The sequence below is a fragment of the Carcharodon carcharias genome, chromosome 19 (assembly GCF_017639515.1).
Source record: "Carcharodon carcharias isolate sCarCar2 chromosome 19, sCarCar2.pri, whole genome shotgun sequence".
NCBI lineage: Eukaryota > Metazoa > Chordata > Chondrichthyes > Lamniformes > Lamnidae > Carcharodon > Carcharodon carcharias.
In genome coordinates, this window is record NC_054485.1 from 75,155,674 (window position 1) to 75,183,155 (window position 27,482).

Sequence of the window (27,482 nt, forward strand, 5' to 3'; positions counted from 1 at the left end):
GAAATGGCAGGCACCCTACCGTGATAATGGATGATTGTGAAAACTGTCATGCAGCCAAGGCAGCCCTAAGGCTTATGTCAAGGCTTAGTGTGAAATAGCTGGCAATTATTTTTAACACTCCAGGCAATTTCTTTCCGAGTTAAAAGCAGGAGTTTTAAATGCCTTGACTGTTCCCTTTGACAATTCATCTTGACACTTTTGACAATTCACAGCTCCTCGTAACAGTTTTTCTTTTTAACAGACAATTCCAATGATCTTCACAGGTTCAATGAGTTCATACACTTCCTTGGACATTATTGCTTACTTTTAGCAATCTGAAAGGGCATTTTACTTCTCCCAAAGGGCACCTGACCTCTCCCAAAGGGTAGTTTATCTTCCCCAAAGGGTAGTTTATCTTCCCCAAAGGGAAGCTTACCTGTAGGGGAAGGCAGCGGCGTTGTGGTATTGTTGCTAGACTAGTATTCCAGAGACCAGGGTAATGCTCTGGAGACCAGGGTTTGAGTTCCACCTTGGCAGATGGTGAAATTAGAATTCAATAAAAATCTGGAATTAAAAAATCTAATGACCATGAAACCATTGTCGACTGTCATAAAAACCCATCTGGTTCACTAATTCCCTTTAAGGAAGGAAATCTGTCATCCTTACCAGGTCTGGCCTACATGTGACTCCAGACCCACAGCAATGTGGTTGACTCTTAATTGCCCTCTGAAATGGCCTAGCAAGCCACTCAGTAGTATCAATGTGCTAAAAAGTCTAAAAGGAATGGAACTGGACCGAGGAAATATATCACCGTTCCTTCACTAACACTAGTTCAGAATCCTGGAACTCCCTTCCTAGCAGCATTGTGGGTCTACCTACACCAGATGGACTGCAGCAGTTCAAGAAGGCAGTTCACAAGGGCAATAAATGCTGGCCTAATCAGTGATGCCCACATCCCCGCATTCCCCAAAGGGCAGCTTACCTCCCCTGGTCTCGAGACCATATCAAACAGGATACCTTTCCTCTCCAGAATGGTACCCTATCTATCCAAACGAATCCATGAAGTTCAGACCTGCTCCTATTGAGCCTAATCTGCTCATGTCAGGTTTTAGACACTTCTCACTCCAAAATCACATGAGTGGAGGCAGCTGCTGATTTCTATGGACAGCTGCATCTGCAAAATGCTCCTGTGCAAATTCTGACCTGGCCCATTCCTGGCCCCGCAAAAATGATAGATGCTGTAATCTGGGGTGGGACTTCCATATTCAGGCCTCTCCTGCCGTTGTTGTCATGATGGACAGGCTGTTTGTCATGGCAAAAATCCAGACCAAAAAGGCAGAAAAATATCCCTCATGTAAGATTTTTGGATTCAGTGGGGGGGGGGCCACAGATACCGAAGATAGGCAGTCGACTACTCATAAGCAATTTTAAGTTTATTAAGAAGCAACAGTTTAGATATGATGTATTGACTAATTAGACAGAAAAAAGTATAGACCTGTAACAGCTGAGGGCAGTTTACTGATCCCAAAGGACGAACAGACTGGGTTGATCGCAGTAGCTTGTGATACCAGTATCCTGCTCTCTAGTCGAAGTGTTGGGAAACTCTTCCTTCAGTCTTCCTCCTCCTCCTCTTCTTCTTCCTCTTCCATTTGAAGTCGACGACTTCTTGATGAGCACTGCCACTTCTCCAGCCCCACACTGCCTCCTGTCTCTGAGCAGTTGTTAATATACCCTTTTCTGGGATCGGGTAGCTTACCCAGTGTCAATCTTCTATTCAAACACTTCTGACCAATGGAAACAGGTCGGTATCCAAACTGTCAGGATGGTTACCACCTGCCCTGTTTGTCACCCTGCTCAAGGTCAGCTTTGTAGTTTACATCCTGCTGAGGGTCATTTCCTGGCCCTTTCTAAACATTTGTATAGATAAGGGGTTACACAAGATGCTAATTTAGGAATGTCAACATGGCAGCCTGAACCAAGTGACCTTGCCATTTCCAGGGACTGTTTAGAACAAAGTGTTTAGAAATTTTCTTTCCAGAAAGAGAATCAATGCTGTTCAGCTAATCTCAAAAGTTCTATACTATAAAGAAAATACCTGTTTATTGAAGACCCCAATTTCTTACACTCACAATAAAAAAGGAGGGAGGACATTGAGGTCGAGAAGTTAGTATTGGAGGGAGGGATCCTAATTCCTTCCGCATCTCCTCCGTTCCTGGTGCGTGACCTCTTTCGTGCCAGAGACATGCCCAGCAGCAGATGTCTCCACACTGGGCTGCTGCTGGCCAGAAAGTGCAGGCACTACAATCTGAGCCAGAATCTGCCTCATTTCATTCAAAGTCTCATTGCTTCTTTGCAGAAGCTGACAAAGAAGCTCATTTTGCTGCTGAAGAATCTCATTGTTCCTTTGCAGATTCTGGCTAACATCTGTTTTAAATTCAGTCAAAGTTTGTTGAAGCAAGTTAGAAGTGGCCTGAAAACTCTTAGTACTTTGAACCTGTTTCTGATATAAGTGCTCAAGATGCTTCGGATCATCTTCCTTTTCTTCACCACCAGCATGGGCTTGATGTCCGTGTGCTCGTGGAGATGGCAGAGCTCCTTCTCCCAAAGCCGCAGGTTCCCCACTCCTGAAGATTCTGAGAGCCCTCCCTCCACCACAGCAGCCATAACATCACAGGCCTCCCCCTCCTCACAAACCAGATCATTTACCTTTACTATTGCAGTGTCACCAACACTATCCTCCAACTCAGACATCTTACTCTCCTGACACTCCTCTCCCTCCTCTGCTGCAGCTGCTGTTCCACATTGCTGTGAGATATTCATCACAATCCCTTCCTCATCGCCCCTTTCAGGAATCTCAGATGCTGCTGCCAACTCTTCTCCATCACCATCTGATGCGTCCATAGACACCTCTATCTGTAAGAGAAAAAAATTCACAATTAGTTTTTATCACAAATTAACTCTCTTCCTGATGGGTTTAAACACTCAGCTGATGACATCACCTTCGCTCCTCCCCATATTTGATCCACCATTAGTTATTGTGGAGTTGGAGAGGCCAAACAGCTTCCTCGTGAACTCCTACTGATCCATCAGGTCCTTGATCTACGGCCACCGCCCTCCAATCAACAAGCGCTCCTGGGCATTATGGGCCAGCTTTGCCTCAAGGAAGAAATGAAAAATAAAACAATCATGGTCCAGACTTTAAAAACAGAATTACCTGGAAAAACTCAGCAGGTCCGGCAGCATCGGCGGAGAAGAAAAGAGCCGACGTTTCGAGTCCTCATGACCCTTCGTCGAAGGGTCATGAGGACTCGAAACATCAGCTCTTTTCTTCTCCGCCGATGCTGCCGGACCTGCTGAGTTTTTCCAGGTAATTCTGTTTTTGTTTTTGTTTTGGATTTCCAGCATCCGCAGTTTTTTTGTTTTTATGGTCCAGACTTTGCTGTGCTATCCTGTGACGCATTTTATGAGGGCTGGAGGCAGCTTTCAGCCTGCACCCAGGGGGACTTCTGATTAGAGCTAAGACTTAGAACAAAGTCAGAGCCATCTCCAAAGCAACTGCATTTTACAACACCTCATAAAATTAGTAAACAAAACATTTCATGTGATCTTTCTTTATTTTCAACTTAAAAAGTAGGATTTAAAGTTTCAGAAATTAACATTAATTAACACACACACACACTATATACCTACCCCGGCAGCACACACCAAATCATGAAGTTTCTTCCTGCGTTGATCCACCGTCCGTCGCACTGTGCTATTCGTGCTGACTACAGTTGCTACTTCCTTCCAGGCAATGGACTGCACTTTCTTTGGCGGTTTCACCTTTCCACCTCCTAGGATGCAGTTCTGTCTCGCTTCCACCTCAGTGAGGAGAATGTTCTTTTCCTCATCCGAGAAATTCTGACTTCTCGTCCTCTGCACAATCTCCTGCACTGCCATCTTCTACATGGGAAAACATCAGGACTTTTCAGTGGACTACACTTAGAATTCTGAAACAACATTATATGTTTGAAAAGCATAAAAAATCTAATTACATTTAGAATTATTGAACAACAATAACATTAAATGTTTAAAAGAAATAGAAAAACTCTGTTATACATGAAAAGTGGTGCAGAAGTTTGAATCAAGTTTCCTGGCTGTTTAATACCCAAAGCAGTCTGCTGGCTGCCCTTAAGGGACATTCCCAGCTCCTCTCGCATCATGGGGGCTGTGGCTTCGAATCTCCTGTGCTGTGATGAGGTCTGCCCAGCTGGCTATGATGGAGACTCTAGGGAGAAGCCAGGATCGGAAATCTGGCCTGAAAAATCACTTCCCGGTGAGTCTCTACTTTTTCAGGTGATCAATATCAATCGGAAAGGTTATGACACTGATCAGAAAATCTGGGCCAACAAGTTCAAAATGGCTTCTTCTTTGATGAAAATCCTTTTTGGCTGTTCTAACAATGTCACTGGGATGGTTTTTCTGTTCAAACAGAAAGGTTTGATATTCTTGTCTAGTCTGATCTTTGAACATTTTAAAATCCTTTAGCTTCTCCTGATCATTAAAAAAAGACTTCCCCATCAAATATAAATACATCTCTATCTATTCCCACCGTAAAAACAGAAGTAATGGATCTCTCACAAGCTTCACTTTCTGATGCAGTTCTCTCTCTAGAAATTCTCACTATTTACACCAGTGCCACTGATATAGGCTTTGACCTCCAACAATTTGCCTTTACATGTCTAGTTTTATAACGGTGAGAAGATGTCAGTCTTTTTCACTCACTCCTGTCTTCTACATTATCTTCTTGATCACCTTTGATAGAATCTGCTCTCCTTGCTATCCCCTTCTCTACTGTTATTTGAAGCCTGTTTATTTGCAACTTTCCAACTCTTATATGGGCTTACAAATGGAGATGTACCACCTAACTGTCCATGTGATATATATTCATAAGCTGAAATTGCAGCTTCACTTATTTTAGACATTTTCCAATCTTCAAGATAAATTTGAATAACCAAAGGAACACTATTTTTACATTCTTCCAAGATCATGAACTTTCACACGTCATCAAAATGTTGTTCTAAGTATCATTGCCTGATACCACCAGTTCACCAGTCCCACAACATTGCTTTTTCTCTTGCATATTCTGCAAATGTTTCGTTCAGTCTTTTCTTTAAATTCTGAAATTTTAATTGCCACCCTCCAAGGACAAATTCATGTGTATTAAGTATTGTAGTTTTAACTGTCTCATAATTTGAAGATTGCTTTGCTGAAAGACTTGAATAAACATCCATTGCCTTGCCAAATAATATGCTTTTCAAAATAGGAGTCCGTATGTCTTTTGACCACCCTAGTTTTGTAGCAACTTGCTCAAGCAAATATTTCTCAACTCCATCGCCAGTGAATTTAGACACTCTGGTGATGATTCTTAGCCAAATCAAAGCTCTGAGTGGGATCCGACTCATCTTCTGAATTACGATCTCTTCTTTCACCCTGTAACCTAAGCCCTTCTTTAGCCAGTTCATACTGTCTTGATTTCTTTCTCTCTTTGAAATCCTTTTTCCTTTTCCTCCCTTGTTAACCTCTCTCTCTGGAGTACAAGTACAAGTTTTTTCATTTCTTTGGGTTTGGGTTTTTGCATTTCTCTTGCCCTTTCTATTTCAAGCAGTTTCATCTGCAACTGAATTCTTGTCAACTCAAGCTGTGTCCTATCTGGATCAGGATTTTCTTCTTCCAATCCCACATGTTGTGCTGTTACCTCAATTATGCCTGCTTTTTTAGCCCCTGCTTTGAAATCTAACTTCAACTCTTCTGCTAATGCTATTAACCTAAATGGTTAATTGTTGCAAATCACGCTGGAAAAAATTCTTCCCTCTCTAGAAAGGTTTTAGCAATTGACATCGCCATAACTGTTCCTCAATACATACAATAACATTTCACTGTGAAATCTTGTTAGCTTAAACATTAACCAGCAATAATCTTCCCAGCACTAAATAATACCTCTAAAATGCTAACATGAACCCTGAACCAGGTGTTTGCAACAATAGCTACTGTCAGGTAGATTGAAAATAGATTGTGGGCTATCTCACAGCCTTGCTTGTCACTAGTTTTGATTTTGAAAGCTTCTGTTTCAGATCTCCCACTCAAGACAGTGGCAGTCACATCATCATGAAGCAATTGCGGGATTGTGATGAACTTTCTTGGACATCCAAATTGGAGCACAATCCACAGAGCCTCATGATTTACTGAGTTAAATGCTTTGGTCACATTGATGAACGTAATGGCAAGATCCTGGTCTCGTTCTCCTCATTTTTCTTGAGTTTGTCTGACAACAAAGACCGTGCCGGAGGCTCCTTTGGAAGGTCTAAAGCCAAGTCAAAGTTCTAAGTGATGTCTGTATCACTGGATCCATGTGGGGGACTGATGCCTGCTGGACAGATCATCAACTTGTTCGATCAGTGATAAACATCCACCCAGCACCAAGACATCACGAAGCCCAAAGTTTGAACAGGGAGATCATTATTTCAACCCTAAAATAGCCCGACCAAAATTCCAGGTGCAGCTCACGACCAATCTGGAAAATCTTCACACATTCAACTCAGTTCCTGAACAGCAGGATCAAAATAAAGTCAGCTGCACTAAATTCCTGTACCCAGAGTATTGTGTTTGAGCATCGTCATCATCAGGATCAGCCTGGCAGAACAACACAAAGTCACAACTCAAGAAGGCAACATCTCAACAGATCAAGGATGCCCAAAGACAAACCCGGAAGATAAAGGAAATGTGCTGGGAAGAGGAAGACCAAGAGATCCAACAATACGCTGATCATCGTGACATGTAAATCTTATTTGAAGTCATCATGACCATCTATAGACTGAGCTCAGATGGACAAAATCCCCTTCATTCACAGGATGGTGTTTCTCTTCTTAAGGATGACAATCCTATCTGTTAACACTGGAAAGAACATTGTGACCAACTCTCCAACTATGAATTCACAGTGGCAGCTGATACTCTCCAGCCTATCCCCCAGTGCCTGTGGTAGAGTCCATGGGCGAGTCACCATCGATGGCAGAGCTGCAACAAACGATCAAACAGATCAAAAATAACAAAGCCTGTGGTCCCGATGGTATTCCAGCTGAGGTCTTCAAAATTGGTGGACTTGCTCACATTATTTTATAGATTCGTGATGACAAAGAAATTCAAGAAGTTGGACAAATCATGCTGCAGAATCTATCCAAGTATTTCCCTCTTGTCAATCGCAGGGAAAATGGTATTTCAGTAGGAGTTTCTATACATATTGATGTCTTCTTTTGGCGATTGCTGGCAATCTGGTCAAAGGTTAAATTGGCCTTCTTGAAATCATTGGATAGATGGTGGGAGAGGTTTGAGACAGACACTGTTGAGAGAGGCAGTGCTTTGGAACGACAGCTCCCCTGTGTGAGCACTGGAGGGTAAACAAAACAGACAACTCTTAGTGCAACAAAAGGTGATCCAGATGCAACCATTTGTGATCCTTCAGATACAGAAGCATTCTGTGCCCATATGCAGCAAGACCTGGACAACATTTCGGCTTGGGCTGATAAGAGGCACTTGCACCACACAAGTGCCAGGCAATGACCATCTCCAACAAGAAAGAATCCAACTATCTCCCCTTGGCATTCAATGGCATTATCATTGCTGAATGCCCCACTTTCAACATCTGGGGGGTTTGTTGGGGCAGTGGGGGTGGGGGGGGTGGTGTGGGGTGGGGGGGGGGGGGGGGGGGGGGGGGGTGCATGTGGGGGGTGGGAGTTATCAATGCCCAGACACTGAATTGGACTAGCCATATAAATACTGAGACTACAAAATCAGGTCAGAGGCTAACAAATTCTGCAGTAAGTAACTCACCTCCTGATTCCTCAAAGCCTGTCCACCATCTACAAGGTACAAGTCAGCTTGGCCTAAATAGCCAAGTGGTTATGGTACTGGGTTTGTAACCCCAAGATCAAGAGTTCAAATCTCACAATGGCAAACTATGAAACAATGTAACTTCATCTGAATAGGAACAGATGGAAACGTGTTTGTACTCGAAAGAGTTACAAGGTACAAGTCACAAGTGTGATGGCATATTCTCCATTTGCCTGAAGGAATGAAGCTCCCACAACACTCAAGAAGCCCAACACCATACAGGACAAAACAGCCCACTTGATTGGCACCTCATCTACATGCCTAAATTAGTTACTCTCTCCATCACAGACACACAGTGGCAGCAGTGTATACCATTTACAAGACACACTACAGCAACTCACCAAGGCTCCTTTGACAGCACATTCCAAAGCCACGACTTCTACCACCTAGAAGGGCAAGGGCAGCAGATGCATGGGAACACCACCACCTGGAAGTTCCTCTCCAAGCCACACGCCATCCTGGCTTCGAACTATATCACTGTACCTTCACTGTCACTGGGTCAAAATCCTGGAACTCCCTTCTTAACAGCACTGGGGTTTTCCTACAACACTTGATTACAACAGCTCAAGGAGGCACATTCACCACCGCCATCCCAAGGGTAATTAGGGATGGGCAATAAGTGCTGCCTAGCCAGCGTCGCTCACATCCCATGAAATTTTTAAAAATTGTTTGTCTATGGCTTGAGGAGTAGTAGGAGAAACAATCCTGGCACACGTCGCACTGGAAGGGTTTGTCTCTCGTATGTATTCGCTTATGTTCCAGGAGGTCTGACAACTGTGTGGAGGCTTTATTACAGAACTCTCACCAACAGGGTTTCTCCCCTGTGTGAGTGTGGTTGATGTTTGTGGAGCATCAATGAATCCAAGAATGATTTGTTGCATACTTCATGTGTCAATGGTTTCTCTGTGTGAATGTGCTTGTGTCTGCGAAGGGCTGATGAATTCGAGCATGATTTGGCATATCCCTCGCACACGAACAGCTTCTCATCCGAATGAATATATTGGGGCATGTAGAGGTACCATGAGTATAAAATTTATTTGTCACACACACTGAAATGTGCGCACAGCAAGCCCCAAGAAACATCAATGTGACAATGACCAGATAATCTGGTTTTCAGTGGTGTTCGCAGAGTTTCTCTCCAGTGTACATGTTTCGGAGCATGAGGTTTTGCGATGAATTCAGAATGATTTGTCTCATAATCCACCCAGGAATGGTTTCTCCAATGTGTGAACATGCCAATGATATACCATGGCTGATGGTAGGGGATAACTTTTGATACAAATCTCACATTTGAATGGCTTCTCTCCAGTGTGAATACGTCGATGTCTCACAAAGGTTGATGAATATGCGAAGGCTTGTTGGTGCACCTCACAATTGAAGGGCTTCTCTCCTGTATGAATCCTCTGGTGAATTAGGAGATCAGAGGATTGGGTGAAAACCATCTGACAAACTTCACACAAGAATGCTTTCTTTTCCATGTAGCTCCCGTTGGGTTAAAAGTTATACAGCAGATGTATTTTGCGTGTTAGGAGACCTCATAAGCCTGTGGAGTCCTCCTCACCCTTGCTCCTGCAGGAATGAGTCAGTGGTTCATGAGGCTCGATGAACAAATGAAGCTCTCACCACACTTGAAGTCCATTCACTCTTCTTCCCAGCCTCACCCTGACTGATCGCCCACAGCCAAACCTTCGGAAAGGTTGGTTCTGATGGAAGGTTCCACACCACTGACCGGTTTCAGATCTGATGATATGTCAAAGCTCCCCTGACCCGACTGATTTCCAGATGATGGTTTCACTGCCCAATCTTCTCTGTGTTGAGCAATGCTGTGAAGGGACTGGATGTCTTCCCACAGTTGTGCAGTTGTTCCTTGGGTGATGGTCAATATCTATCTGCAGTGTCTATCCTCTCCGTATTCTCTGGTGTAGTCCATTGCAATCCTTCTGTAAAACCGGAAAAGGAAACATGATTTCCTCCAACTCCCTCTCCTCCTTGGCTGAAGGGGCTGACTCCTCAGTTAGACACTGTTCCACAGTGAGTACCAGTTTGCTATTCCCTGACCTTTCTATTTCTTCACGTGACTGTCACACACCCTCAGTTTCCCGCAGGGACACTGGATAGTGACCAGGAGCAGAGAAAATGGCTACTTTCTTCCCTCTACCCAGCACCTTCAGTCTCTCAGACACACTAAGGGCAATGGAAAAGACTGTCAGGCGCAATGTAAAACAGGCTGTCAATTCGCTATGGGCTAGCATCACTGAATCTTATCAATCTGGAATCATCCCAGACTCCTCAACAACCATCCCTGGCAATGGAAAAGACAGTTGGGTGGAGTGTAAAATGGGCTATCAGTCGTGCTGGCGAAGACCAGTTTTACCCTTGGAGTATATGGTTAATATAAAACTCAGAAGAATTGTTAATTCAATGGTGATTTTGAATTCTCTCCCCTGCTTTCCAAAGATTTTTGAAGAAAGCACACTGGGCAGCAAGTGCTAGAAGCTAAGGAAAATATTGCTTCAGTGTAGCTGATTGAAGGGTTCTGGTTTATCCTGGGAAATTAGATACACTGCACTCGGTCAGACTGCACAACCCAAATTCAGCTATCAGCCACAGCACTGGGCAAAACTATCAAATCCAACACAGGCTTTTGGGAAAAGCCGAGACCTTCAAGTAAAATCTTTAAAAGTGGCATTAAAAGACATTTCAACAAATGTGTCTCTGGGTACGGCAGCCGAATTGCTATGGTGTAGGATTAACAATACAGATAGAGAGTTAAAATCCAACCACGGAAAGATACATACATAGAATTACAGTCCAGAAACAGGCCATTCAGCCCAATTGGTCCATGCTGGTTTTTATGCTTCGTACAAGACTCCTCTCACCCTCTTCATCTCACTCTATCAGCATATCCTTCGGTTCCTTTCTCTTTCATGTGCTTATCCAGTTTCCCCTTAAAGACATCTCTGCTATTCACCTCAACCACTCCGTGTTGTGAAAATGAATTTTAAAACAAATTGAAATTTGCTGAATAGAATCAAAATAAAAACAAAACTTTTCAGTTTGTCCCAAAACCCCAAATATTGCCCTTCAGAGAATGCAACCTGCTCTAACTGCCTGGTCTGGTCTATATTTGACTCCACTCCCACACAATATGGTTGACTCTGAACTGCCCTCTGAAGTGGCCGAGCAAACAATGATAAACAACCACTACAAAGTCCAACAATAAGAGGAAAATCAGATAGATCTGGACAATCCTGGCATTGTGTCAAAATAAGATTAAAGTGATCTGAGCCCAGTGAAATCTAGAAAGTCTCTCTTACCAAGGTCTGAGGACAAGTACCCAAGGGAGGAGAGCTGCCCCACAGACTGGTCAAGTAGCAGTGATACTCACTGAATCGAATCAATCTGGAAACATCCCAGACTCCTCCGTCACCATCCCTGGGTATGTCCCATCCCACTGGCAGGTGGGGAAGTCTCAATATTGACTCCATGGAGTCTCATGGCTTCAGGTCAAACAAGTTCAAGGAAAACTACCACTCCCCTCCCAACTGATGAATGAGTACTTCACCATGTTAATCATCACTGGACTCAGATGCTTATAACACAGGAGGCCATTCGGCCCATTGTATCTATGCCAGTCAACTGTGACTACACTAATCCCATTTTCCAGCCCTTGGCCCATAAGCCTGGAGGCTATGGCAACACAAGTGAACATCTAAATACTTCTTAAATGTTACGAGAGTTTCTGACTCAACCACCCTTTCAGGCAGAGAGTTCCTGACTCCCACCGCTCTCTGGGTGAAAAAATTTCTCCTCAACTCCCCTCTTAGCCTTCTACCTTAAATCTATGTTCCCTGGTTATTGACCCCTCTTGTAATGGAAAAAGTGCCTTCCTATCCGCCCTACCTATGCCCTTCATAATCTTATACACCTCTATCAGGTCCCCTCTCAACCTTTGCTGCTCCAAAGAAAACAACCCCAGCCTATCCAATGTTTTCTCATAGCTCAGACCCTCCAGCCCAGGCAGCATCCTGGTAAATCTCCTCTGCACCCTCTCCAGTGCAATCACATCCTTCCGATAACGTGGTGACCAGAACTGCATGCAATACTCCAGTTGTGGCCTAACCACATTTTATACAGTTCCAGCATAACTTTGTTACTCTTGTATTCTATACCTCGGCTAATAAAGGCAAGTATCCCATATGCCTTCTTGACCACCTTATCTCCCTGGCCTACTATCTTCAGGGGTCTGTGGATATGCACACCAAGGTCCCTCTGATCTTCATTACTCTCCAGGGTCCTACCATTCATAGTGTAATCCTTTGCCTTGTTAGCCCTCCCCATGTGCATCACCTCACACTTTTCAGGGTTGAATTCCATTTGCCACTGCTCTGCCCACCTGACTAGTCTATTGATATCCTTCTGTAGTTTATGACTATCCTTCTCCCTATTTACCATCCTAGCAATTTTCATGTCATCAGCGAACTTCTTGATCTTACCCCCTACATTTAAGTTCAAATCATTTATGTACACCACAAACAGCAAGGGCCCCAGCATCAAGCCCTGCGGAACCTCACTGGAAACAGGCTTCCAGTCACAGAAACATCCCTCTACCATCACCCTCTGCTTCCTGCCTCTTAGCCAATTTTGGATCTAATGTGCCAATTTGCCTTGGATCCCATGGGCTCTTACTTGGTTGACCAGTCTGCTTTGAGGGACCTTATCAAAAGCCTTGCTAAAGTTCATGTAGACCATATCAAATGCAGTACCCTTATCAAAATTCCTGGTTACCTCCTCAAACAATTCGATCACTAGGGAAGTAGACTAAGGACAGATCCCAAAACTAGGTATCCATGAGGTGCAGTGAGTCATCAGCAGCAGGATTGTATTTCACCACAATCTCACAGCCCAGCACAACTATCATTCCATGATTATCATCAAACCAGCAGATAGACAGGTCAGTAGCACCATTGGGTATACTTCAGAGTCCAGGTTTGAACCGAGTAAATGGATTAGAGGGCTACATGCAGCCTAAAAACTAAGAGTAGCAGGTAATAAGTGTCATCAGCTAAAAACTGGGAGTGGATGATCAAACCCAGCCTTCTCCTGAGGTGCTGGGAGAACTCCCCTCCAGACCACTCAAATCCTCCCCACTGTCGAGAAGGCTCAAGTCAGGAGTGTGATGGAATATTCACCATTCACATGGATGGGAACATCTACAACACTGAAGAGTCTGGACAGGATCAGGAACACAGCTGGTCCCCTAATCAGAGCCACTACCATTAGATTCAATACACACTCCCTCCACCACCAGGACACTATCCAGAGACCGTAAGTCACAAGAACCTTCCTTCACTCACTGGATATTCAACCCTGAACATTAGTGTGGATATTATGGGATACAATTTGTATAAACTCTGCTCCTTCACTCACTGGATATTCAGTCCTGAACATTTCTGTAGATATTATAGGATAAAACCAAAATGCATTTTGCTCCTTTACTCACCATCCTCTCACAAGGTTTTCAGTCCTGACAGGAAGTGAAGCAGTTGTGGAAGAGGCAGAGGAGAACGGGCAGTGTGCAGGCACTTTGATTGATGTTCCAACAAACCAATCATAGATAGAACAACCTTGCAGTCCCGCCCACAATGTAAACGTGAATCTCAGCACAGCCAATCACAGACGGGAGGTGAGACTTTGCAGCGTCCCTTTGCTTCCCCGTAATGCGCAGGCGCTAGGAGGCGCTCTCTCTCTCTCTCTCTCACACACAAATAAGGGCAAAATACTGCGGATGCGGGAAATCTGAACGAAAACAAAAGATGCTGGAAAAACTCAGTAGGTCTGACAGCATCTGTGGAGAGAGAAACAGAGATAATGTTTCGAGTCCGTATGGCTCTTCTTCAGATCTAAAGTGAGGTGGCGATGTGGTGAAATACATACTGACTAAGGGGGTGGAACTGGTGAAGCTGGATAGAAGGCCAGCGATAGATGGAGGCAAAGGAGAGATGGCAAAAGATGTCATAAGCAAAAGGACAAAGAATTGTGGTTGTACTGGCTAAAGGAGCTACTAATGGTGACATTAAGAAAGCAAAATGTGATAATGGCCGGACCAGGATAAGCACTTTGGAAAGTGAGAGATGGCCCTAGTAGAGTTGGGGTGGGGGGAGGGGAAGGTGGGAAGAAAGATCGAAAATAGACCAAAAACTGGGGATAAAACAATGAATGAAAATAGAAATAAATTTTTAAAAATAATGAAACTAAGTCGGAAAAAAATTAATGAAAAATTTTTAAAAATGAATATGGAAAAAAGGGGGATGAAAAGGGGGGTGGGGTTGGAGAAGAGAGTTCATGGGCTGAAGTTGTTGAACTCAGTGTTAAGTCTGGAAGGCTGTAAAGTGCCTAGTTGGAAGATGAGGTGCTGTTCCTCCAGTTTGCGTTGAGCTTCACTGGAACAATGCAGCAAGCCAAGGATGGACAAGTGGGCATGAGAGCAGGGTGGTGTGTTGAAATGGCAAGCAACATGGAGGTCTGGGTCATGCTTGCAGACAGACCGAAGGTGTTCCGCAAAGTGGTCACCCAGTCTGCTTTTGGTCTCTCCAATGTAGAGGAGATCGCATTGGGAGCAGCAAATGCAGTAGATTAAATTGAGGGAAGTGCAAGTGAAATGCTGTTTCACCTGAAAGGATTGTTTGGGATCTTGGACGGTGAGGAGGGGGGAAGTAAAGGGGCAGGTGTTGCACATGCTGCGATTGCATGGGAAGGTACCGTGGGAAGGGGACGAGGTGTTGGGGGTGATGGAGGAGTGGATCAGGGCAGTAGAATGCTGACAGCGGGGTGAGGGGAAGATGCGTTTGGTGGTGGCATCATGCTGGAGTTGGTGGAAATGGCAGAGAATGATCCTTTGAATGCGGAGGCTTTAGCCTTTTGTCGATCTTTCTTCCCACCCCCGTCCCCTCTCCCCACCCCGCCCCCCCATAGGGCCGTCTGTCTCTTTTCAGAGTGCTTACCCTGGTCTGGTCATTATCACATTTTGCTTTCTTAATGTCACCATTAGTACCTCCTTTAGCCAGTAAAAATTCTTTGACCTTGTGTTTATGACATCTTCTGTCATCTCTCCTTTGCCTCTATCTATCGCTGGCCTTCTATCCAGCTTCACCAGTTCCACCCCCTTAATCAGTATATAATTCACCACATTTCTACCTGCCTTTAGATCTGAAGAAGAGTCATACGGGGAAACGTTACCTCTGTTTCTCTCTCCACAGATGCTGTCAGATCTGCTGAGTTTTTCCAGCATTTTTTGTTTTCGTCATACACACAGACACACACACATATCTGGTGTGAACTACATTACCAACACTGCATGGCGTTTGTGCATCTGCGGAATGAGGAGCGCAGGATGGAATCAGAAGGCCCAGGCGCGGTGCCTGATGGGAGTTGTAGTTCTAACGCGCAGCAGTGGTTGGTGCCCAGCGTTTCGGAGTTTGAATCTGAGAAAGAGTGAGCGTGAGTGGCTGTCACATGGGCGGGGCTGGAATTGGAGATGCACAGCTGTAAATCCCAGCCACGGATGGCAGGAACCAGGATCGCAGCTGTTTAACTCCCTGTACCCCACCCCATCCTTCACCCCCCCATTCCCCCTATTCACCCCCCCATCCCCCCTCCATCCCCCCATCCCTCCTCCTGCACCGCCCCTCCCATCCCCCCTCCTTCACCCCCCCTGTTAAAACACAGCCGATGGTAATGGTTGAGTTGTTCAACTCCCAAAGAGAAACTCGAAACAACTGTCATAACCTATTTTTACAATTTGTATGTTTGGAAATGCAGGCTTTGAATTCAGTAGTAATAAGACCACTGAGTCTGAAGAGGCTTTTTATAAAACTAAATGAAACATTTATTAATAGAAGAAAGATTGTAAACACATACAGATGTCTACAAAATTACTACTACAATAACTACAAAAATCCCCTGATTAATCAGTCTTCAATTACAGCTCTGTTATGGCAACAGTAAAATACAGATTTAAACAGACAACTGGCAAAGCACACTCTGAATAGTCACATTCAAAATGAGTTTCTTTCAGCTCTGGGTTCTTGTAGACAGATTTGGGGCTTACATGCTGGAGGCTTCTCACACTTGTTTGATCGTAAAATGCCTCTACCTTACACAATCTCCTTTCTCCTTTATACATATCTTTCTTTTTGAATGTAAATTTTCCATTGTATCATTAGGCTTTTAACTTTAAATCTACTAACAAAGCATCCTTTCATCCTGCCAATTTTAATAGTAAGCTGAAAAAAAACAAACACATTGCTTGGAGTCTTCTAAGTAGGTGTAAGATTTCACCTGCAGTCTTGAATGGTTTCTTTTAACAAATGAAAACTTACACTTTACCTTCTACCCTCCTTTGGTTTGTCTAATTACCATCTCAAAGCTACTATACATTCAAACACCCAGACTAGCTGGCTTTAATCCAATTAAGACAGACACAGACACACACATAGGACAGATAATTACGCTTGGTGTGTGGGTGTGTGCCAAGCGTAAAATGACGCACGATGACATCAGGTGTGCATCCCGACTTCATTGTGCAGCCTTGTGATATTTCATTTGGCAGGCGCGTGCTGGAGTTGGCTGCGTGCCTGTCAATAATTAAAAGGCCAATTAAAGCCGTGCCTCAGGAAGATTGAAGCGCTCATTCTCATGCATGGCTAATTGTGCGCTAGGGCTGCTCACCCTCCTCCCCCCACCTACACAGGCAGCACTCACCACTGCTGCTTGTAATCCATGCAGGGCGGGCCTTAATTGGCCTGCCAGCGTCAAATAGTGGTGCAGAGCCGATCGCAGGCGGCGGTTGGCTTCCTAACCGCCTCCGCCTGCTCCCGCTGAGCACCCCCCGCCAAGGGCAAAATCCAGCCCGGAGACGCAGACCCCATTAGAACTCTATTTAAAAAAAATAATTTCCAATAACACTATAGGCATTAATCTCTTCATGACACCCCAGCATCCCCCCTTCACCCCCATCCCCCCTACATCACCCCCCCATTCCCCCTTCCTTCACCCCCATCTCCCCTCCTTCACCACCCATGCCCCTCCTTCACCCGCTTCCCCTCTCCTTCACCCCCGAGCCCCCATCCTTCAACCCACACCTCCCCTTCACCCTCACACACCTTCACCCCCCCACCCTCCTCCACCACCCCATCCCCTCGCTTCAACCCCCTCATCCCACCTCCTTCATCCCATCTCCCCTTCTTCAACTCCAACCCCCTCCTTCATCCGCATCCCCCATTCTTCATCCCTCATCCTTCAACCCCCTAGCCCCCTCCTTCACCCCCCAACCCCATTCCTTCACCCCCTATATTCCCTCCTTCACCCCCCCATCCCCCCACTCACTCATCTCAGACACCCATCAACACGGTTAAATGGATAACAAGGGACTACATTTTACATTGGTTTTCTGTGACTGGTGAGAGACTGTTTTCTCCAGACTGTGGAGTAAAAGTATAAAAGTTTGACTCTCCCAGTTTTGACTCCATCTCCCTTACTGGTGCTGAAGGGCCTGTCCTCCATTTAGACCCTGCCCCAGTTAAGATTGTAGATCTAAGGTGCTCCACTCCATGGCCCAGTCCTCAAATCATTTCTCTCCCTCTTGAAGCTGTCTGCTTGCCATTCCTTTACTACTAGATTTCTGTTTTGTCTGGTGGTGAGGGGCATTTCTTTCTGACTCGAGGTAAAATGGGACAGATTGTAAGAGACCCTCTGTGAATCTGACATCAGGTCATCAGGTGATTTTACACAGGGGCAGCGTGTGGATGAGAAATAGGTGGGGACTGAGGATAGACCCTTGGTCAGACTCCAGAGCGATGGGGGTGGGAAGATTAACCATTGCAGGAGATACTCTGGTTACAACTGAAGAGGCGAAAGTGGGCCAAGCGATAACAGTCCTACTGACTGGACAACAGAGAAGAGTTTGAGGAGGAGGATAGTGTGGTTGGGCCTGTCACAGGCTGCAGAGAGGTTGCTTCTCTCTCCACAGATGTTGCCTGACCTGAGTATTCCCAGCATTTTCTGAATATCAGATTTCCAGCATTCACAGTAGGAGTGTGCACTTTAGGGAAGTGTAGACTATGGGGTAATTTGATGGAAATTAGAAAATAACAACAGTTTGTGTTCATGACTTCATGTGGACAAATTATTTCAATTGCATAGGTTAGGGGGGACCAAGGGTCATATTTACAAGTTGTGGAAGGGCAGAACTACAGATTCATCAATCATTACAATTAGCAAGGCGGGTCAACAAGGACATTTTTAAAAAATTAAACATAACTGGGGTCCATTTTTTGGGGAATAGAACTGAAAAGCAGAGAAGTTATGTTGAATTATATAGAACCTTGGTTAGACCACACTTGGAGAGCTGTGCACAGTTCTGATCTTCATACTGAAAAAGGACATAAAGGGACTGGACAGGGTGCAAAAAAACATTGATAGAGATGATAGTGAGAATTGGGAGATTGTAACTATCAGGAAAGGCTGAACAGGCTGACACACTTTTCCCTAAAAAACAGAAGGCTGAGAGGTGACATAATTTTATAAGTCAGCATTTTAAAGATTTCTATTAATAATTTGGAGGGGGTGGTAAATGGAGAGAAGATGTTTCCACTTGTGCGGGGGAGTCCAAACCTAGGGGTCAGAAATATAAGATGGTCAATAATAAATCCAATGAGGAATTCAGGAGAAACTTCTTCTCCAAGAGAATGATTAGAATGTGGAACTTGCTACCAGAGGAAATGGTTGAGGTAAATAGTTTTGATGAATTTGATGGGAAGCCAGGTAAGTACATGAGAGAGGAAGGAATAGAAAGATCTGCTGATAGGGTGAGATAAAATAGGTAGGGAGAAAGCTCATGTGGAGCATAAGCACTGGTAGAAAACAGATGGGCCAAATGCTCTGTTTCTGTGTTTTAAAAACTAGACCAAAACAAAAAATGCTGCAAATACTCAGCAGGTCAGGCAGCATCTATGGAGAGAAACAGAGTTAACATTTCAACTCGAGATGACCTTTCATCAGAAACTAGGCTGGATGTTGGTCAGCTTTTCCTTTTGTTGGAGAACATCCACCACTTTCACCAGCACCACCCTGCCTGCTCTCACTGGCTCAGCCCACCCCACTCTCACCAGCACCAGACACCAGATATGACCAGCAATGTCCCCTCCTTCTGTTGCCTGCAGAACCCCCCCACCTACTGTTCTCAACAGCAACCCCCTGACCCCGCTATCACTAGCACTGCCCCTGGCACTCAGTGCCCCTGCCCTGTTCGCTACATACTCTCACCACCACCAGCTCTCACGGCCCCTGCCTCCCCACCCCCAACCACCGCTGACTCCCCATGTCAGACTCATTACCTGAGTAACAGAATCACTCCCTCAGCACTGGCTTGATCTCACCTACCACTCTGCCCTTTGCCCCGCTCTCCTGTGCATATGCTGATTACTGGATGCTGTGGGTCTTCCTCTTCTGATCTGCTGTCAAACACATCCGAGGCTACACATTACACACTGATGTTGTCAGTTTGAAAGTCTCTGAGGATGAAGAATGCTATTCTCACACTAGAAATCTCTGTCAAACGTTTACCTGGGGAACTGAGACAGCAGCTGCAATAACTGAGGTTTTATTCAGATGGGGCAATGACAAGTTTAAATCCCCACCTGATCTGCTGCTCAAAGTCACCTCCATTTCACCGGTCAGTTTCCCAAGCTTCCGGAAACTCATGTTACTCCAGAAATATTTGGATTGGCTGTGAGAGATGTCAATCAGAGAGCCCACCCACTCTGCTCATTCTCTCCTCTTCCTCTTCCACAACTGGTTCACTTCCTGTAGGGACTGAAAACCAAGTGAGGAGATGGTGAGTGAAGGAACAGAATTTATAATAATTACATCACATAATATCCACACTAATGTTCAGGCAGTATGACTGTCCTGTGGGGAATCAGGTGTGGAAATGCCCCTTATGCTGTGTGAGAAGATCCAGCTGAGAGAGCTGTTTGCTGGGTGCTTTGTGCTGAACTGTTTGACTGGAGCTGTGTGTTGGATATTGAGTGTGTTTATTGGAAGCTTTTCCCTTCTGATTTACAGGCTGAGTTTTGTTGATGGGTCATTACTGAATATGAGAAGGTGAGGTGTAATTATCTGGGAGGTGCAGAGTGTCTAATGATTCTTACTGATTTCCTATTGTTGAGTTCTGTGTGTGTGTTGGGAGCTGGTTATTATCCTGTGGACTGTGAATGGTCAGTTCTGTCTGTGTGTTGGGATCTGGATGTTTCCTGTCTTTTCAAATCCCTCCAAGACCTCCCAGCCTCCTATCTCTGTAACCTCCTCAGAAAAGAAAAAAAGACTTGGATTTATATAGAGCCTTTCACGACCACCAGATGTCTCAAAGCGCTTTACAGCGAATGAAGAACTTATTAAGTTGGTCACTGTTGTAATATAGGATATGTGGCAGGCAATGTGTGCACAGCAAGCTCCTACAAACAGCAATGTGATAATGGCCAGATAATCTTTTCTCGTGGTGTTGATTGAGGGATTAATGTTGGTCAGGACACCAGGTATAACTCCCCTTTTCTTCTTCACCTTAGAGAGAGCAGAAGGGGCCTAGTTTGAGGTCTCATCTGAAAGATGGCACCTCTGACAGTGCAGCACTGCCACACTCCTTTTGTGTTGTACCATTCTATGATTCTGTATGATTCTATGAAGGATTCTCCGTTACCATCCCTGGCTCTCTCTGTCATTTCCCTGTGTTGGTCAGGAAGAGGGGCACTGTGCATAGGAAGAGCGGCAAACTCCACTCACAGGAGAGACCAGCAACGTCCTGCCTCAGCTCATCTGCTGCTGAAACCCTCATCGTTACCTTTATAGGCTCTAGACCCAACTATTCCAATGCTCTCCTCTTGCACTGTAAACTTGAGCTCCTCCAAAACTCCCACTGCCCATGTCGAAACTGAATTTGGGATGTGCAGTCTGAGCGAGTGCAGTGTATTTAATTTCCCAGGATAAACCAGAACCCTTCAATCAGCTACAATGAAGCAATATTTTCCTTAGTTTCTCGCACTTCCTGTCCAGTGTGTTTTCTTCAAATAATTTTGGAAAATAAGGGGAGAAATTTCAAAATCTCCATTGAATTAACATTTCTCACGAGTGTTTTTATGTTGAACATATATTCTAAGGGTAAAACTGATCTTCACCATCATGACTCGGGATCATAGTGAATTGATAGCCCGTTTTATACTCCGCCCAACTGTCTTTTCCATTGTCCTCACGGTACCTGGGAAGATGGGGGACTGTGTGGAGGAAAGAAAGTAGCCACATTGTCTGCTCCTGGTCATTATCCAGTGTCCCTGCTGGGAACAGAGGGTGTGTGACAGTCAAGTGAGGAAAAAGAAAGGACTTGTATCTGACCCCCCACACAGGGGAATAGCAGACTGGCACTGACTGTGGAACAATCTCTAGCTGAGGAGTCAGCCCCTTCAGCAAAGGAGGAGAGGGAGTTGGAGGAAATCATGTTTCCTTTTCCTGTTTTACAGAAGGATTGCACCGTACTACACCAGAGAATACAGAGAGGATAGACAGCGCAGATAGATCCTGACCATCACCCAAGGAACAACTGTACAACTGTGGGAAGACATCCAGTCCCTTCACAGCATTGCTCAACACAGAGAAGGTTGGGCAGTGAAACCATCATCTGGAAATTGGTCAGGTCAGGGGAGCTTTGACATATCATCAGATCTGAAACTGGTCAGTGGTGTAGAATCTTCCATCAGAACCAACCTTTCTGAAGGTTCAGCTGTGGGCGATCGGTCAGGGTGAGGCTGGGAAGAAGTGTGAGTGGCTCCAAGTGTGGTGAGAGCTTCAATCATTCATCGGGCCTCATGAACAACTGACTCATTTGCACAGGTGAGAGGCTGTTGAAGTGTGACTTGTGCGAGGAGGAGTCCACAGGCTCTTAAGATCTCCTGACACACAAGATGCATCTGTTGTACACCTGTTAAGACAGGGACAGCTACATGGAAGAGAAACCATTCAAGTGTGAGGTATGCACCCGTGGTTTTTCAAAACTATCGGCGCTACTGAATCACCGACGCACTCATACTGGGGAGAAGCCGTTCACATGTGAGGTGTGCAACAAGGGCTTTGCACAGTTATCAGCCCTGGTGAGACACCATGGCATTCACACAGGGGAAAAACCGTTCATGTGCGAGGTGTGCAACAAATCCTTCTCGCGGTCATCCAATCTCCGCGCACACCAACGCATTCACACTGGGGAGAAGCCATTCAAGTGTGAGATGTGTAACAAGGACTTTGCACAGTCTTCGACCCTGGTGAGTCACTGGCGCATTCACACAAGGGAGCAACCATTCACGTGCGAGGTGTGCGGCAAATCATTTTCAGTGTCATCGACTCTCCGCATACACCAACGCATTCACACTGGAGAGAAACCATTTTCCTGTGATGTGTGCGACAAATCATATTCAAAGTCATCGTATCTCCGCACACACCAACGCAGTCATACAGGGGAAAAGCCATTTTTGTGTGATGTGTGTGACAAAGCCTTCTCGAAGTCAGGCGAGCTTCGCATGCACCAGCGCACTCACACAGGGGAGAAACCATTCACATGCGTGGAGTGTGAGAAATCATTCTCGCAATCATCGACCCTCCGTGAACATCAACGCATTCACACCCGGGAGAAACTGGTCAAGTGTGAGGTGTGTGACAAAGCCTTCACACGGTTATCAAGACTCCTGTGCCATCAGACAATCCACACAGGGGAGAAACCCTTCAAGTGTGAGGTTTGTGATAAAGCTTTTGCAACATCTACGAGGCTCCTGAGACATCAGAGCATTCACACCGGGGAGAAACCCTTCAGGTGTGAGGTTTGTGAAAAGGCTTTCACCCACTCCTTCAATCTCCAGACACACCAGAGGATGCACAAAGGGGAGAAACCGTTCAAGTGTGAGGCGTGTAATAAAGACTTCACAAAGTCATCAAGCCTCATGATTCATCAGAAGATCCACACTGGAGAGAAAGTCTTCTAGTGTGATGTTTGCGACAAACCTTTTGTGACATTTTCGAGGTTCCTGAGACACCAGAGGATTCTCACAGGGGAGACATCCTTCAGGTGTGAGGTTTGGAGAAAGCGTTCACCAGATGAAGCAAACTCATGATTCAGAAACGCATTCACACTGGGGAGAAGCCATTTATGTCCAAGGTCTGTGCAAATCATTCTGTGTTATTGAGCCTCTGTGTACATCTATGCATTCACACAGAGGAGAAATCATTCACGGCTGAGGTGTGTGACAAATCCTTCACTGTGTCATCGAGCCTCCACAGACACCAACGCATCCACACAGTGGAGTAACCCTTCAAATGTGAGGTGTGGAATGCAGCTTTTGAGAGGTCTTTAACCCTCCTGGGACACCAGAGGACTCGCACAGGGGGGAAACTCTTCAGGTGCAATATTTGTGACAAGACTGTCATACACTCCTCCACCAGGGGGTTTAAACTAGTGAGAAACCATTCAGGTGTGAGGTGTGTGACAAGACTTTCACATAGTCAGTGTATCTCCTGGCCCATCAATGCACTCACACAAGGGAGAAGCCCTATCGGTGTGAGATCTGTAATAAAGCCTTCAGACAATTGTTGGACCTCCTGGAACATCAGTGAACCCACAAGGGAAACAAACCCAGTGTGACGTGTGCCAGGATTGTTTTATCTGTTCCTCCTCTCTCACCATACACCAACGGCTCCACATGGACTTGGAGCTGGATCACCTGCTTCCTGAGAGTTGTCTGTGTTGTTTACCTTCTAGTGCTCACACAGGGGAGCTGTCATTCCAAAGCACTGTCTGTCTCAGCAGTGTCTGTCTCGAACCTCTCCAACCATCAGTCCAATTGTTTCAAGAAGGCCAATTTAACCTTTGACCAGATCACCAAACATCACCAAATGAAGACAACAATATGTATAGAAACTCCTGTTCATGCACAGATGTCACTGTGTCTCTGGGAGGGTTTCCTCAGCCACAGGAAGTAGGTGATTCAGGAGAATGTGTCAGGATTCTCCCAGCTCTGGGCAAGAGGGAAATACCTCGATAGTTTCCACAGTGTGATTTATCTCCCTTCTTGAAGATTGTCACATTCCTGAATTTGGGGGAGTTCTTTTTCCTCCCAAATCCGGAGGATGAGTTCATGGAGTCTTGATGTGAGCAGAAGTCCACCAGCTTTGAAGACCTCAGCTGGAATACCATCAGGGCCACAGACTTTGTTATTTTTCATCTGTTTGGTTGTTTGTTGCAGCTCTCCCATTACTGGTGACTTACCGATGGATTCTACCACAGGCACTGGGGATAGACTGGAGATTATCAGCTGTCACTGTGGATTCATGGTTGAGGAATTGTTCAAAATGTTCTTCCCAGCGTTAACAGATGGCATTGTCATCCTTAAGAGGAGAAGCACCATCCTGTGAACAAAGGGGATTTTGACCATTTGACCTCAGTCTATAGATGGCCCTGAAGACTTCAAAATAGATGTCATGTTGATCAAAATATTGTTGGATCTCTCAAGCTTTCTCTTCGCACACATGACATTTATCTTCAAGATTTGTCTTTGGGTGTCAGCCTTGAGCTGTTGAAATGCTGCCTTCTTGAGTTGTGACCTTGGGCTGGTCTGCCAGGCAATGAAGGCTGGTTGCTTTTGTTCCAGGAGGTCACATATTTGAGCGTCATGTTCGTCGAGCCAGTCCTGGTAAAATTCTGTGCCACTGAAGCTCGATGTCTTTTACCATCGGAATTGGGAGCCAGACTAAAGCACAGGGATTTTAAAGAAATTTCTGTCTGTAGTATTCTGAGAGTTTCCCCTGATGTGAGTGTGTGTGTGTTAGTAAAGTGAGGCAGCTCTCAGGAGTGGGTATGGGGAAGAATCAGACCCTGCTTTAGTTGGTGATGTGAATTATAGACAGATCCTCTTTAGGTGATGGGTGTTTGACTAATATCATGGGTAATGTTTGTACTTTTCTGTCTGGGAGGACTACTATCCTGAGCATGGTGAGGGAGTGGAGGTGAGTCTCTACAGACCCGAGTTCCCACAGCCCATCATACCTCAGTGTAATAACGCTGTGATATGGTCACCTTACACTCTTTCAAGATTCATTTCATGTTCTGGAAAAGATCTTGAGTTGTTTTCAAATACTTTGTTATTTTGGTTGATTCACACTTTGGCGTAAGCTGAATATTGCGTTGTTGTTTGTCTGCTGTTTATCAATCTTCTATGCAGATTTATAACTCACAATACATTTGCTTTTTTAATTAACCCAAACACCTGATTTGTCAGCATGGTGTGTTCCTATTCACTGAAACACTCAGGAGCCTACAATAAGAGTCCTGTACACAATATATTGGTCAATGTCACTGTGGGCTGGTATACTTTCTCCAGCAACAAGTTTATAATTCCCAGTTCACAGGAAGCATAATGTTTCCCTCAAAAAGAATGGTTTGACCTTATATATCAACTTTCATAACTTAGGGCACTGAGAGCACTTTACAGCTAATGAAGTGCTTTTTGAAGTGTGGTCATTCTTGTAATGTAGGAAACATGGCAGCCAATGTGAGCATGGCAAGCTCTCACGAACAGTAATTTAATAATGCTGAGCTGATCTGTTTTTGTGATGTTCTGCAGGATCCATATTGGTCAAGACATCAGGGATAACTCCCCTGCTCTTCTGCAATATAATGTCATGGGATCTTTTACATTCAATTGAGAGAGCAAGCCAGGCCTTGGTTTAACTTATCTGAAAGATGGTATCTTTGACAGTGCAGCACTCCCTCAGTACTGCACTGGAGTGTCAGCCTCAGTGCTTGAGTCTTTGGAGTGAGATTTGAACCCAGAACCATCTGACTCGGAGACAAGAGTGCCTATTAAGATATGACTGACAATAACAATATTCTGTTCCATTGGATTCAGTTTCTAAGGGGTTCAGTCAAGGCTGTGTACAGAATACATTTCCCCCTGTCAGTTGATAGCTTGCAAGTTTGATTTGATTTAATTGGTAATACCTGCAGATGTCAGTCTTTGTGTCTGGGTGCCTGAAGCTGTGGAAGGTGGTAAAGTCCCTGGTGTCAGCTGGAATGGACATCTTAAGGGATTGTCTTCAATCAGTACTGCTGATTAACCATTCTGCTTTCATTCACTCATGGAAGTTCTATTGTTTAGGCACAGTTCTAACAGTCTGTCAGGAATAAAACTTGAGGAATAATCCAATCTTCCCAGGAAAGCTCAGTGTTACTTTTAGTGAAGTTTTTGAGCTTGTTTTCAAATCCCTCCATGGCCTCTCCCCTCCCTATCTCTGTAATCTCTTCCACCCCTCAGTCCTGCACTGGAGTGTCAGCCACGACTTTTTGTGCTCAGGTCATGGAGTGGGACTTGAACTCACTACCCTATGACTCAGAGAACAAGGTTGTGGGTTCAAATCCCACTCCTGATGGATTATTCCATGAACGTGGATTAAAATTGTTGTCAGGGCCACACAAATAAATCCTCAGGCTCTGGGCTCCCTGTACAAAGCCCACCCACCATTTATTGCAACACAAACATGTTATAAAACGAGTGAGGAAATTTTCCTGTAGATATTTACACACTGCATTGATCATGAAACCAATCAAATCACAATATACCAATCTTAAATAAAACTGCTTCAATTGGTCACACACCATTTTAAAAAATGTTTGTTTTAGTAAAACTCCTTGATAAATGTGCAACAATCACAAGTGTGCAGGTTGTGGTTGAGCGTTCGCACTAGTTTGAGTAAGTTTTAACAGTATAATCCAAATGAAATTGACTGCTTCAGGAATTTTAAATACAGGTTATTGAATTTTGATGATCTTTAACTCTGGTTTATTAAACATCACGCAGGAAGCTGGTACCAATCACAGAAATGACCACGGCCCCAGATGGGAATAATGACAGTGGTGAGTTTCTGCCAGTTGCTGGGGGAGAAAGACAGGAGAGAGGGAGGTGGGAGAGCAGAGATAGGAGTTGTGAGAAATGATCGAGAGGGTGAGGTAGGAAAGAGCAAGGAGGTCAGTAGGAGAGGAAGGAGAGATAGGATAGCCTGTCTCTCCTGTGCCCATCTTACCTGTGAATGCACTGATCCCACCACTGCACGTCATCGCTGCCTTGGATGCTGTGGGTCTTCCTCTTCTGATCTGCTGTCAAACACATCCGAGGCTACACATCCCACACTGATGTTGTCAGTTTGAAAGTCTCCGAGGATGAAGAATGTTATTCTCACACCAGAAACCTGTCAAATGTTTACCGGGGGAACTGAGACAGCAGCTGCAATAAGTGAGGTTTTATTCAGATGCGACAATGACAAGTTTAAATCCCACCTGATCTGCTGCTCAAAGTTGCCTCCGTTTCACCGGTCAGTTTCCCAAGCTTCAGGAAACTCATGTTACTCCAGAAATATTTGGATTGGCTGTGAGAGACGTCAATCAGAGAGCCCACCCACGCTGCCCATTCTCTCCTCTTCCTCTTCCACAG

The 27,482-nt window shown here is 45.0% G+C and overlaps 1 protein-coding gene and 1 pseudogene across 8 annotated transcripts; one reads left to right on the forward strand and one right to left on the reverse strand.

Annotated features, from left to right (window-relative positions):
* Nucleotides 1-25,259, forward strand: part of LOC121291240 — a 54,008-nt pseudogene extending 28,749 nt beyond the window's left edge.
* On the reverse strand, nt 1,401-27,477 carry LOC121291789. Of its 8 annotated transcripts, XM_041213355.1 has the most exons (5): nt 27,076-27,470; nt 19,605-19,779; nt 16,417-16,541; nt 3,670-3,921; nt 1,401-2,892 (listed from the first exon to the last, which is right to left on the reverse strand). In XM_041213355.1, exons 3-5 carry the CDS (start codon nt 16,462-16,464, stop codon nt 2,419-2,421), a joined length of 774 nt encoding a protein of 257 aa, XP_041069289.1. In that variant the 5' UTR covers nt 16,465-16,541; nt 19,605-19,779; nt 27,076-27,470; the 3' UTR covers nt 1,401-2,418. The 8 variants fall into 8 exon arrangements, with proteins under 8 accessions (XP_041069289.1, XP_041069288.1, XP_041069287.1 ...); XM_041213354.1 differs by lacking the exon at nt 16,417-16,541 and having other exon boundaries at nt 3,685-3,921; nt 19,531-19,779; nt 27,076-27,477; XM_041213353.1 differs by lacking the exon at nt 16,417-16,541 and having other exon boundaries at nt 19,531-19,779; nt 27,076-27,474.
* Nucleotides 27,478-27,482: the final 5 nt, after the last annotated feature.

Coding starts and splice junctions, on each gene's coding strand:
- LOC121291789 (XM_041213353.1), bottom strand. CDS start 19,668: ATGAGTTTCCGGAAGCTTGGGAAACTGACCGGTGAAATGGAGGTGACT. Junction 3,922..19,530: donor CTGCTGTCTCAGTTCCCCAG/GTAAACGTTTGA, acceptor TTTCCCATGTAG/AAGATGGCAGTGCAGGAGAT. Junction 2,893..3,669: donor ATTTGGTGTGTGCTGCCGGG/GTAGGTATATAG, acceptor TTTCTCTTACAG/ATAGAGGTGTCTATGGACGC.